General features: G+C 46.2%; 1 protein-coding gene and 1 long non-coding RNA gene across 2 annotated transcripts; one reads left to right on the top strand and one right to left on the bottom strand.

Annotated features, from left to right (window-relative positions):
* Window positions 1-234: 234 nt before the first annotated feature.
* LOC111860572 (uncharacterized) lies at window positions 235-2261 on the bottom strand. Its single transcript, XR_011991676.1, has 2 exons — window positions 2134-2261; window positions 235-1626 (listed from the first exon to the last, which is right to left on the bottom strand). It is a non-coding gene; the product is annotated as an uncharacterized lncRNA (long non-coding RNA).
* LOC111860609 (ubiquitin carboxyl-terminal hydrolase 37-like) lies at window positions 1205-10181 on the top strand. The gene is made up of 16 exons (XM_072711955.1): window positions 1205-1235; window positions 1324-1426; window positions 1522-1634; window positions 1744-1806; window positions 1921-2052; window positions 2208-2319; window positions 2423-2568; window positions 2762-2861; window positions 3040-3119; window positions 7402-7578; window positions 7746-7957; window positions 8439-8485; window positions 8648-8729; window positions 9029-9168; window positions 9385-9443; window positions 9517-10181. Exons 2-15 carry the CDS (start codon window positions 1358-1360, stop codon window positions 9391-9393), a joined length of 1482 nt encoding a protein of 493 aa, XP_072568056.1. The 5' UTR covers window positions 1205-1235; window positions 1324-1357; the 3' UTR covers window positions 9394-9443; window positions 9517-10181.
* Window positions 10182-13483: the final 3302 nt, after the last annotated feature.

The following is a 13483-nucleotide window of genomic DNA, read 5'->3' as shown; positions in this document are numbered from 1 at the left end:
ACATGTGACAATGACCATTTTATTCTTCCATGTTCCTTTCATGTTCTATGCTGTTCACACACTCATGGACCATTTTGAGGTATGACACCGCAAATCATACCAGAACCTGGCTTGCTTTCACATTCTTTTCTGCTTCTGTTTATGTTACGAGCCCCAGTCTAGGGTTGGGGCATAACAAAGTGAAAGGGGAATAACAGGGTGTGGTGGACAAGTGAACACACGTGGACAAAGGGGTATTCTTAAATTTTTTTCTGTTTTTTATTTACACGGACATAGAACAAATAAACCCGGTGCAAAAGGACTCAGGAGTGACTATAGCCAAAACAATAAACAAAACCCAGCTTCTGAAGGCAACCCAAAGCTAACTTACCTAAGTGCAAAGAAATCAAAAACAAAACGACAAATACTATGCCTCACTCCCTATCCAAACAGCATACAACATTATGTCGCAAACAAAAATGGCAATCACTCCCTACGCACCTGACACACACACACAGAATATACACAGAGAAAAGCGACAGAAGTCCGAGGGGTGCGCAAAGACGTAAACCAAAAACCGGGCGAGATCAAGATCAGAGGAAATAACCCAAAGCTAAAGTACAGACAGGGGCAAGGCAAAAAAAAAAAATCAGAAATCCAATAAACCAAAAAAACTGTCATACACAATAAATTGAAGAAATCAAACCAATAATAGCAAATAATGAGCAGAGCTCCTGAGGTGTATTGCTGAAGGGACAGTACAAAAACAAGACATCAAGAAGCCTCAGAAAAAGAAATTTAAGTTTGGGTGCAAGTTACCATGGCTCAAACATACCAAGTGCACAGCCAAGGAGGTAGTACCCAGGTTTTCTATATACCATTATCAGTCACTCTTTCTCTCACACCTGAACACTCTACTCACTGTAGCGGTTCTGGCTCTTTTAGCAGAGGATGAAGAACAGAAGTCAGCTGACTGCATGGACTCTGGGGACAGTAACGGTGTCGCCAACAGCCAGAGTCCCTGCCTAGTCACTGTCGACTCGGAGGTACACAGAAGGCATATACACTTTATCTATGTCTTTATATTCAGTGCTCATTTCCTTACACTGACTCATCTTCTGTAAACTGCAGCGTGACACTGGCGCTGCTGAAGGGGCAGTCCACAACGAGGTTAGCAAGAAGCCCCAGAAAAGGAGGTTTAAGTTTAGTCTCAAGTTCCCATGGATAAAACGCAGCAAGCACACAGTGAAGGAGAGGTAGTACCCAGGTTTTCTATATACCATTATCAGTCATTTCTCTCACGCCTGAACTCTCTACTCACTGTAGCGGTTCTGGCTCTTTTAGCAGAGAGGAGGATGGACGGAAGTCAGCTGACTGCATGGACTCTGGGGACAGTAACGCTGTCACCAACAGCCAGAGTCCCTGCCTAGTCACTGTCGACTCTGAGGTACACAGATCAGAAATATTACCAGTGTGATTTCAAAATTCAGTGGTGCCCTTGTATCCCTTTCTGAAACAGAATGTGTTCTTGTTTCCTCCAAGTCACTGACATCAAGCACCTCCTCTACTCAGAGTAATGTAGAGGAGCACCAGTCCCCTCCGGTGGTGACAGGAAACACCACGTCAGATGGAGGACCTTCCAGCTTCCTGAAAAGGTAACCAGTATATGTGATCACAGTGGTATATCTGTAATTAACTCTATTAAGATGTTTGATAAGCTTATCATTTCATTTTCTTTCTCTCCTGCATCATCTCCACTCCCAGGTCCCCCAAGAAGGACAGGGGTGATGCTGCAGAGGGAGGACGCCAGCGGCTGGTCTGCCTCGGGTAAGTGCTAAGCTCCCGTGAACCTCCCAAGGCAGGGTTTTCCGACTGTTACAATCAGCACCAATGACGTGGGTGGGCGAGGTTTTAAGGCACATCTCTTTCTCTGTCTTTCAGGCTACCAAACCTGGGGCAGACCTGTTTCATGAACGCCACCCTGCAGTGCCTGTTTCACCTAACGTCCTTCTGCCAGGACATCACTAGGCAGAAGGAACACTGGGGGCTGGTCCCGTCTACGGACCTGATGAGGTACCCAGCAGGAGCATCCCCACCCCCATACAGAACTCTATACGTGTGATTTTTTACTTGAATTGTCCACGTGTTACTGACCTAATCACAATAATCATAATGATGAGTGGAAATGGAGATACCAGCTCTCACTCTCTGTCTCTCTTGATCTGCAGACATTTCACTGATCTTCTGACTTCACTTGAGTCAAGTGTGAAGCAGAAGAAGCAGCTACTGAGAAATTTGATGGGCAGGTTTTCAGGCCAGTTCACTGAAGACGAGCAGAGTGTAAGAAAATACTTCTATACATGAATAAAGAATCACTAAGCTATTCTGATTGTTGTCTTTCGGAATTATTGCAAACATTTTCTGCTTATCTCCTGTCATCTAGGACGCCCAGGAATTCCTCACTTTTTTGATTTCCCAGTTGAGTGACCTGGGAATATCAGTTCAGGCCAGGGAGAGTACGGCTACGTACCTCTGCCCAGTTGAGGCAAACCTGGCCTTTGAGATGCTCTGTCGGAAGACCTGTACCAGGTAAACGCTGCAGGTTTAACTGGTTTTACACACCTGTCTGAATGCCTTGCGTGCTGCTGCCACAAACACCTAAACTATTGATAGACCTGCATTAGGGATCCAGTTCTTATTGAAGGTCCAGATGTTACTGATTCGGTATATTTGAAATATTCAGTTTCTTTGTATCTCTTTCCTCCTTCTTGGTTTTCGGCAGCTGTGGAGCACAGACCTCCAAGACAGAGGGATTTAATAATCTGTCCTTAGACGTCCTTTCCTGTCGGTCTGTGCAAGACCTCCTCCAGAACTACTTCAAGGTATCTGTGGCTCTGCACAAACAGGATCACTCACAGCTAGCTGCATGCCACAGAGAAACACACACACTTGTACAACTACCCCACCCTATACTAGCTGGGACGACAACACAAAAGTGTTGTGTTGTAATGGTCCTGGTGAAAGGCGCTCATCACGGAGTACTGCTGTGTGCTGTTATAGGATACGGAGGTCGAGTCCACGTGTGCCGCCTGCGGGGGGAGCCAGGCTGTGCTCTCGTGGGCATTTGTCACACTGCCTCGGTAAGTTGGATACTTTTCCAGTGAAATCAACGACAGCTGATGAACAGGCACACACGCAGGGATCCATATACGCACGCTCTCTCTCTCTCTCTCATTCCGTCGTGCGCGCGATTTTCTCAAGTGCGCGATGGACACGTTACTGTCTCGCGCGCATGCTCTTGTGTGCTTGCTCTAGTTTCCGGGACATTTTATTCAATTTGTGGGCATCAGGGAGCCGCTATCAATATGCGGGAGACTCCCGGAACTTCCGGGAGACTTGGGATGTCTGTTAATTATGGGGCCGGCTCAGTGTTGCGTTTGCAAGATGTTTGCCCTTCTGGACGTTAGTGTCCAGTCGGACTTCATCTGCGAGCGATGTAAGCTAGTGGACTCACTCATGGTCAAGGTTCGCGAACTTGAGGAGCAACTGGCTCTCATCCAATGCAACAGTGAGTTAGATGAGCTAGTTGATACGCCGTTTAGGGAGATGGTGTGTACGCCACTAGCGGGGGGGAGGGAGAATGAAGAGCAGAGAGGTCGAGAGAGCTGGGTGACCGTAGGTCGTAGACGCAGGAAAAGGCGTACACATGTTACAGAGGCGGCATCACCTGAGGTGTCTGTGTCTAACAGGTTTCAGGTGCTTCCAGCTTTAGAGCCGGAAGGGACTGGGGAAGCAGGCGGGCCCTTGGGCACTGAGGAGCCCCCTCCCCCCAGAAAAAGGGAGGTTGTGGTAGTGGGGGATTCAATTATTAGGGGAGTAGACAGTTATGTGTGCACGCGTGATAGAGGGTCCCGTACGGTGTCTTGCCTGCCTGGTGCCCAGGTAGGAGACCTTCCAGATCGTGTGGACAAGCTTTTGGCCCCAGCTGGGGTGGATCCAGTTGTCGTGGTGCATGTTGGCACCAACGACATAGGCAAGGGTAGAAGGGCTGTTCTGCAGGATAAATTTATAGAAGTCGCCAATAAGCTTAGAAGCAGAACGTCCATGGTGGTATTTTCTGAAATACTCCCCGTGCCACGCGCAAGTCAGGCTAAGTTAGCTGAGATAAGGAGATTAAATGCGTGGCTAAAAGGATGATGTAGGAAAGAGGGGTTTAGGTTTATGGGGCACTGGAGGACCTTCTGGAACAGGTGGGACCTGTTCGAACCGGATGGGTTGCATCTGAACCGGAGGGGAACCAGTGTACTGGGAAGGCGTATTTGTAGAGTAGTTGAGGAATGTTTAAACTAGGGACTGGGGGGGCAGGGAGGTTAGTTAAGTATGTAACTGGGGGGAAACGGAAAGCCCCAAAAAATCATATTATAAGTAGGCGCTGTAATAGGCCTACCCTTTGTTGTCTGTATTTAAACGCCAGGAGTATTAGGAATAAAATTCATGATTTAGAGGCTCTTATCTCATCAGACTCTTATGATATTATAGCAATAACTGAAACGTGGTTGAGTGATAAGGATGGACAAGAATATAATATGGATGGTTACACATTGTTCCGTAAAGACCGTATAGGTAAGAAGGGAGGTGGTGTTGCAGTATATGTAAAGGAGAACTTGCAGGCAAGGGAGCTTACTGATATAAGTAAAAGTACGGAAGCTATATGGGTAAAATTAGATGCTACAAACTCAAATAGCCTAATTGTCGGTGTTTGTTACAGAGCACCCAATGTAGCTGCTGAAGAAAGCAGATTGTTATACGGTGATATTAGGATTATGAGCAATAAAAATGATGTGGTAGTTATGGGTGATTTTAATCTACCGGGGATGCAGTGGGACATTGTTGCTGGCTCTTCTGAAAATGAACTTGAGATGGTGGAATTAGTACAGGATTGTTTTTTTACTCAGTTTGTTAACACCCCTACCAGGGGAGATGCCATTCTTGATCTTGTTTTGTCTAATAACCAGGACAGGATTGGTAAATTAGACGTTTTAGAACCACTTGACAGTAGCGATCATAACATGGTTAAATTTGAGGTTAAGTTTAGTGCCCGAAGAGCAAAATCCAAATCAAAAATATATAATGTTAGGAAGGCTAACTTCAATTGTATGAGATTAAAACTAGAAACTGTGAACTGGATGGAGTTAAATAACAAAACTGTTGAGGAGGCATGGGAATTTTTTAAAAGCACATTATTGCAAGTGCAAGAGGACTTCATACCTGTTTCCAGCAAGAATAAATCTAGGAAATTGCAACCTAGGTGGTTTAATAGGGAAATAAAGTATAAATTAAGGGGGAAAAGGGCTTTGTTCCAGAGATGGAAAATAACTGATGATGACATAATAAAGCAAGAGTATCTAAATCTACAGGCTGAATTAAAAAATGACATTAGACGAGCTAAAAGGAATGTCGAAAGGAAGATCGCATTGGAGGCTAAGGATGACGTTAAAAGTTTCTTCCAGTATTTTAACTCTAAAAGAGCTCTAAAAGCTGAAATTACTAATCTGCAGGATAGTAAGGGTCTTATAATTGAAAACGACATTGACATAGTAAATGAGTTCAATGATAGTTTTGCACGGGTATTCACTGTTGAGGACACTAGTAACTTACCAGTTCTTATTACTAATCCAACATCGTCTATAACTAATATATATATAACTGAAGCTGATGTTTTGCAAAGCCTAGCTAAGCTCAAAATAAATAAATCACAGGGCCCTGATGGCATCTTACCTATAGTGTTAAAAGAGATGAGGGATATTATTTGCCGACCCTTAACATTACTGTTTCAAAAATCCTTATCTGAAGGTGTGGTACCTTCTGATTGGAAGCATGCCAACATAACGCCCATTTTCAAAAAAGGGGATAGAAGTAATTTGTCAAACTATAGGCCAATCAGTCTAACTTGTATAACTGGTAAAGTTATGGAGGCTATAATCAAAGAGAAAATGGTAGATTACCTGGACTCAAATAACATTTTGAGGGATAGCCAGCATGGATTTAGGAGAGGTAGATCCTGTTTAACAAATCTGTTGGAGTTTTTTGAGGAAGCTACTCAGGAAGTTGATGATAAGAAGGCCTATGATGTCATCTACTTAGATTTCCAAAAGGCTTTTGATGTTGTTCCCCACAAGAGGCTCTCACTTAAACTCAAAGCGACAGGTATTTTAGGTACTGTAGCGACCTGGATTGATAACTGGTTAACGGATAGGAAGCAGCGAGTAGTTATAAGAGGCTCAATGTCACAGTGGGCCTGCGTTCATAGTGGGGTACCGCAGGGTTCAATTTTAGGACCACTTTTGTTCCTAATTTACATAAATGATATAGACACCAACATATACAGGAAACTGGTGAAATTTGCAGATGACACCAAGGTGGGTGGTGTAGCAGATACTGAACTAGCGGCTCAGCAGCTACAGCGGGATCTTAATTTAATTAGTGACTGGGCTGACACCTGGCAGATGAAATTTAACATAGACAAATGTAAGGTACTCCATGTAGGGAGCAGAAATATAAAGTACAGGTATTTTATGGGACCTACTGAAATAAAGGTAGCTGATTATGAGAAAGACCTTGGTGTGTATGTTGATGCTTCCATGTCTCATTCTCGCCAGTGCGGGGAAGCAATAAAAAAGGCCAATAGGATGTTGGGGTATATCTCCAGGTGTGTGGAGTTTAAGTCAAGGGAGGTAATGCTAAGATTATACAATTCCTTGGTGAGACCTCACCTAGAATATTGTGTACAGGTTTGGTCACCATATCTTAAAAAGGACATAGCGGCCTTAGAAAAGGTGCAGCGTAGGGCCACAAGAATGATTCCTGGTCTTAGAGGAATGTCATACGAGGAAAGGTTATTTGAGCTAAATCTGTTCAGCCTCAAGCAAAGGAGACTGAGGGGGGACATGATCCAGGTCTATAAGATTCTAACAGGTTTGGATGCTGTTCAACCGAATAGTTACTTCAGCATTAGTTCCAATACAAGAACTCGTGGCCATAGGTGGAAATTAGCGGGAGAACATTTCAAACTGGATTTAAGGAAGCACTTCTTTACACAGCGTGTAGTCAGAGTATGGAATAGTCTTCCTGATAACGTAGTGCAAGCTGAATCCTTGGGTTCCTTTAAATCAGAGCTAGATAAGATTTTAACAACTCTGAGCTATTAGTTAAGTTCTCCCCAAGCGAGCTCGATGGGCCGAATGGCCTCCTCTCGTTTGTATAGTTCTTATGTTCTTATGTTCTAATATATGCATGTTGTTCAGTAAAGTGCACAGTGGGCCAAATGGATATTTTTGTGTTAACCTGTATGTGATTCATTTGGTGTGTGTGTTCAATACTAATCCTCTTTCTCTCTCACTGACTCTCCCTTTACTTCTGCAGAGTCCTGGTCCTGCACTTAAAAAGATTCAGTTTCACGCCACAATACAAGCTGAAGAAAGTGCAGGACCCGGTTCTCCTCTGTCGGGAGGTCACCTTGCTCCCCCACCTCAGTGAGGAGATCGCTCAGCTGACGGTGACTCCCCAGACAGAGGAACCTCCACTGGAAGAGGCACATCTGTAAGTCTGCATCTGCATAGAGACTTACAGTAAATGCCAAAATTAGAGCAGACACATAATCATGCGCATTGTCAGTTCATAAAAACAATGGGATTAAATAGACCAACAGTACTTATACACATTTGTACTTGCATGAGCAATAGTCTGATTGCATGGATCTCCTGCAGGTCAGCTGAAGGACTAGAGCAAGGGGATCATCGGGGTTCAGCCGTCAGGTTGAGTAACGGGGAAATTGAGCCCCCAAAAACACAGAACCTGACGGCGGACGTCCCAGATGATGCCCTGAGGATGCTCGGCGGGGATGGGGCAGCTCCTGTGGGGAAGGAGAGTGTTACACTCTGCAGGAGCGCGTCGAAAGTGGAGTCACCGCCCCCTTCAGGTACACCTGGGCAAATGACTGGGCTCAGACACATAACAGGCTCCTGTATTTTAACATTATGGATTGTTGTGGCAGATGCACTGATAAACACCATCACAGAGAAGTGAATAAGCACTTTAGGGCATGCTTCCATTATACGTAACCGTAACATTCTGGGGATTGAGTCATGGCAACTGGACATCTCTCTGAAAGGTAGAAACGTTTCACAGTGACTCAAGAAGCTGCTTGGATGAGCTGTGAAACGTTTCACCTTTCAGAGAGAAGTCCAGTTGCCATGACCACCAGACAGTTTCACCTGGATGACTGAGAATCTTCACAGACATAACCATAACATCTGTATTACACAGCAAATTATATAGAGGAATTTACCGTTATTTTGGTTAAACCACTTATTTTATCTATGGCTACAGGAGCAAATGTCATTTCACCTCTCATGTGATTGTGTTTGGTTTCTCCTATGATTCCCATCCCCCTTAAACAGACAGAGCAGAGACTTTGACAGAGCAGCGTACACCTGCACTGCTAAGGGTAGGGAGAGATAGAGGAAGATACGTGAGGGAGAGAGAAAGAGAGAATGACGTTAGAATATTAGTGAAGCAGAGTAAGACAAGAGAGTCAGAGAGACTGGAGATGCAGAGTGGTGGAGCTTCCTTAGAGGGAGGTGAAGTTGACGATGACTTTTCTCTTCAGAGAGGAACAGAGACACAGCCTGCTGCTCAGGATTATCGGCTCGTCTCCGTTCTGAGCCACCTAGGCTCCAGCGCCACCTATGGTAAGATGCATGTACGCTCACACAGACCTCAGACAGGTTCTGTTTTTTAAGACGACCTTTATTCACTGCAAAGAATCACATGCGAGTGCTGTAATGTCACCCACTACTGTCATACACATTTGCGTAGCAACAGTCAGGTAGGGAAAATGCTTATATGAGAGTAGCTGCGCGAAAATGTGTATACTTAAGATGCTAAAGTCACGTGACCCAAAAGAAATATTTTAAAACATATAATCAGAGTGTGGCCAAAGGAGGAATCACAATGGTACCAGTAACTGTCATACATCTCTTTCCTGTAGGTCACTATGTCAGCAACGCCTTTCATGAGGAAGAAAAAGGCTGGCTGTTATTTAACGACCATAAGGTGAAGCGGTCAAACGAGGCATCGGTGCTGAAAAAGAGGGCCAGCAGTGCATATGTGCTGTTTTACAGCCAGCAGGTAACCAGAGAAACACAATACACTCTGTTACACCCAGCAGCCAAATGCAGACAGCGGACACCTTTCCCCTAATCACGTACAGTTACATGCCTCATTGCAGCACGTCACTGTCCGAAATATAAGATTGAATGCTTTGTATTTTATGCTACACTATTAAAAGACTGTTGGCTGTACCACTTGATGCATATGTAATGTCAAATATGTGTTATTCTGCAGGAATCCTGACACTAAAGGCCCTGATGCCTCCATATTGAGGAGCTAAGCTTAAAAATCAGGTAAACCCCGAGAATTCAGGTTTTGTCAAACCAAAGGAGGAATCACATGGTACCAGTAACTATCAAATTACAGGTACTGAAGGACATGGAGGAGGTCCAGAGGAGGAGGTCCAGAGGCAGAGGTTTACTGGTGCTTATACCTGCACTAAATATCACCATCAGCTGGAGATAATGGACTTCAGTAATACTATAATACTCAGGAATGGACTTCAGTAATACTATAATACTCAGTAATGGACTTCAGTAATACAAAATACTATCCTGATGGGAAACATCTCCACCTGGTTTGTGAACAGCACAATGCAGGACAGACATGCTCTCCAGAGAGTGGTGCGATCAGCCGCGCGCATCGTTATTAGAGAGCTTCCTCGCCTGTAGTCTGTCTACATCAAACGGTGCTGAACCAGGAAGATCATGGACGACCTCAGCCACCCCAACAATGGAGTCTTCTCCCTGCTGAGGTCAAGGAAGTGATTTCGTTCCCTAAAGGCCAACACAGAGAGAATGAGGAAAAGCCTCTTCCCTCAAGCTATTCGGTGTCTGAACCAGGACAATACGCAGGATGCGAGAGAGTGACAGTGATGGAGTGACATCATCAACCCTTCACTCTCCTCCCCTTGGAGATGTTGCAATAAACATTTCACTGTAGGTTGTACTATGTACGATGATGCATGTGACAAATAAAATTTGAATTTGATTTATCAAAGGAAATAAATAAAGGAATTGAATGACAAAGAATGAAGTATGGCTTTTCTTATTAAAGCTGAAATACTCCCAGTTTGGGTAACTTTTGAGGCTTCGTCCTCGTCACAGTGTGACAATGTCTCAGACAGACAGAGCTGCTCTTTCTTCCCAGCCTGCCTTGACCAAGGACTGTGCCTGTTGGCCAATCCCCACTGTTGCAGGAAAATATGTCACATGACAACCAGCTAATGTTTATGAAGCTTCCCGCCAAAATATATAGGTGATATTTCTCATGATGTTGTCGGCTCCGTTCAAATACAGTTGAGTCATTTCGAGTCAAGCTCACCTGAGTTGCATCTCGAAATCCAAGATCTCACCCTATGTGGATGCATGGTCTCTCTGTTTCCTTTAACTGATTCATCATGCTGCAGTCAGTGGACCCCAAACAGACTCATTTGCTGTGTTTCAAAATCCATTATTGGAAATTGCTGTTCACTGTCCTCAACAGTAGAGGATGATGTTTAATTTCTGTGGTGCTTTTTGCCTTATGATTTCAGAGATATGTATGCTGTATTCATGCACCGACTGCCACCATCCACATGGTGTTAATTTCCTCAAAAATGTTGACGATACGTTTTCGTTGACAAACTTTTTTTTTCATGACTAAATTCTAACGACAGCTCAAATGAAAAAATGGTTGACAATGAAAATCTCTGTTCGTTATGCTCTGATGAGTAAGGACAAGATGAATTTGCTGGCTATCTTTGGGCAGGCAATCTAAACCAGTAATTAACGCTAAGGTCACTGCACGGTTTTAGCCCCAAGTTCGCCGACAGTTTTGGGAAATTGCCGACAAACCCCAAGATCGGAGGCCAATGGATGCTGGCAATTCAGCGCTTGATCACAGTGTGTGGATGCGTTGCAGACGTCTCAGATATCCATCCATCCATCTATCACCACCCGCTTCTCCGGGATCCGAGTTGCGGGGGTAGCAACTTCAGGAAAGATACCCAGAACTCCCTCTCCCCAGCCACCTCTTCGGGGGGATGCTGAGGAGTTCCCAGGCCAGCAGAGATATATAATCCCTCCAGCATGTCCTGGGTCTTTCCCGGGGCCTCCTCCCTGTAGGACATGCACGGAAAACCTCTCCAGGTAACCGCCCAGGAGGCATTCACGCCAGGTGTCCAAACACCTCAACTGGCTCCTTTCGACGTGAAGGAGCAGTGGTTCTACTCTGAGACTCTCCTGGAGATCCGAACTTCTCACCCTAGAATAGTACAGAATAGAATAGAATAGAATCAGGCTCAGTTCTTTTTTGGCTACGACGAACCAGTTAAGCGCCTGTAAAACTGCAGACGCTGCTCCTATCCGTATAGCCAGCTCTCGATCTCTTCTACCATCACTCATGAATGAGACTCCGAGATACTTGAACTCCTCCACTTGAGGCAGTACCTCCTCCCTGACCTGAAGAGGGCAATCCACCCGCTTCCGGCTGAGAACCATGGTCTCAGACTTGGAGGTGCTAATTCTCATCCCCACTGCTTCGCACTCAGCTACGAACCGCCCCAGAGCACGCTGGAGATTCCAGATGAAGCCAACAGGACCACATCATCCGCAAAGAGCAGTGAGGCAATCCTGAGGCCACCAAACTGGACACCCTCAACACCCTGGCTGTGCCTAGAAATCCTGTCCATAAATATAAATAACAGGACCGATGACAAAAGGCAGCCCTGGCGGAGCCCAACCCGCACTGGGAACACGTCTGACTTATTACCGGCAATGCGGACCAAGCTTCTGCTCCGTTCATATAGGGATTGAATCGGCCGCAGAAGCGAGTCCCGAGTACCATACTCCCGAAACACCCCCCACAGAGCTCCTTGGGGAACCTGGAAGTAAGCCTTCTCCAAATCCACAAAACACATGTAGACTGGATGAGCAAACTCCCAGGCTCCCTCCATTACCATCGCTAGGGCATAAAGCTGGTCCAGTGTTCCACGGCCAGGAGGAAAACCGCATCGTTCCTCCTGAATCTGAGATTTGACTATTGATCTCACTCTCCTCTCCAGTACCCCGGAATAGACTTTCCCAGGAAGGCTGAGAAGTGTGATGCCCCTGTAGTTGGAACACACTCTCACACTCATGGTCCCCTTTCTTATATAAGGGGACCATCACCCCGGTCTGCCAATCCAGTGGCACTGTCCCTGACCTTGAGAAGGCGTGTCAGCCATGACAGCCCCACAACATCCAGAGCCTTCAGGTACCTCGGACAAATCTTGTCCATCCCTGAGGCCCAGCTGCCAAGGCACTGTTTAACCACCCTGGCAACCTCAGCCTCAGTGATGGGCAAGTCTGCCCCAGCCCCCTCTGGCCCCATGCCCTCTGATGTCTCGAAGGCGGTGTGCGTAGATTAATCTGAGGCAGGGTTGAGGAGGTCCTCAAAGTATTCCATCCACCTCTGGGTGATGTCCCCAGGTAAGGTCAACAGCAGCTCCTCCCCACTGTAAACAGTAGAAACCAGGAGCTGCTTCCCCCTCCTGATATTCCGGACAGTTTGCCAGAACCTTTTTGAGGCTGACCGAAAGTCACTTTCCATGGCCTCACCAAACACCTCCCACGCCCGGGTTTTTGCTTCCACAACCGCCCGAGCCGCATACCGCCTGGCCTGCTGGTACCCATCAGCTGCCTCTGGAGACCACCGGGCTAATAATTCCCGGTAGGCCTCCTTTTTCAGCTTGATAGCCCCCTCACCTCTGATGTCCATCATTGGGTACGGGGGGTATCCTCCACGACTGGCACCGACCACCTTGCAACCACAGCTCTACACGACCGCTTCCACAATGGTGGTTTAGAACAATGTCCCTTCAGACTCAATGTCCCCAACATCCCCTGGTACATAGATAGAGCTCTGCCGGAGGTGCGAACAGGATCTGGCAAACTGGAGCCTCTGCCAGGCGTTCCCAGCAGACCATCACTATGCGGTTGGGCCTGCCAGACCTGACCGGCTTCCTCCCCTGCCATCTGAGCCAACTCACTACCATGTGGTGATCAGCTGACAGCTCTGCCCCTCTCTTGACCCGACTGTCCAAGACAGAAGACCGCAGATCAGCTGATATGATTATAAAATTGATCATCGACCTGTAGCCCTGGGCATGTTCGTACCATGTCCACTTATGGACACCCTTATGCTTGAACATGGTGTCTGTTATGGACAAACCATGTATTGCACAGAGGTCCAACAACAGAACACCACTCGGGTTCAGATCAGGGAGTCCGTTCCTCCCAAACACCCCCCTCCAGGCCACACTGTCGTTGCCCACGTGAGCGTTTAGTCCCGCAGCAAAACATTAACAATGGAA

Source organism: Paramormyrops kingsleyae, chromosome 5 (assembly GCF_048594095.1).
Source record: "Paramormyrops kingsleyae isolate MSU_618 chromosome 5, PKINGS_0.4, whole genome shotgun sequence".
Classification (NCBI taxonomy): Eukaryota; Metazoa; Chordata; class Actinopteri; order Osteoglossiformes; family Mormyridae; genus Paramormyrops; species Paramormyrops kingsleyae.
This window is presented reverse-complemented; position numbering and strand designations above follow the sequence as displayed.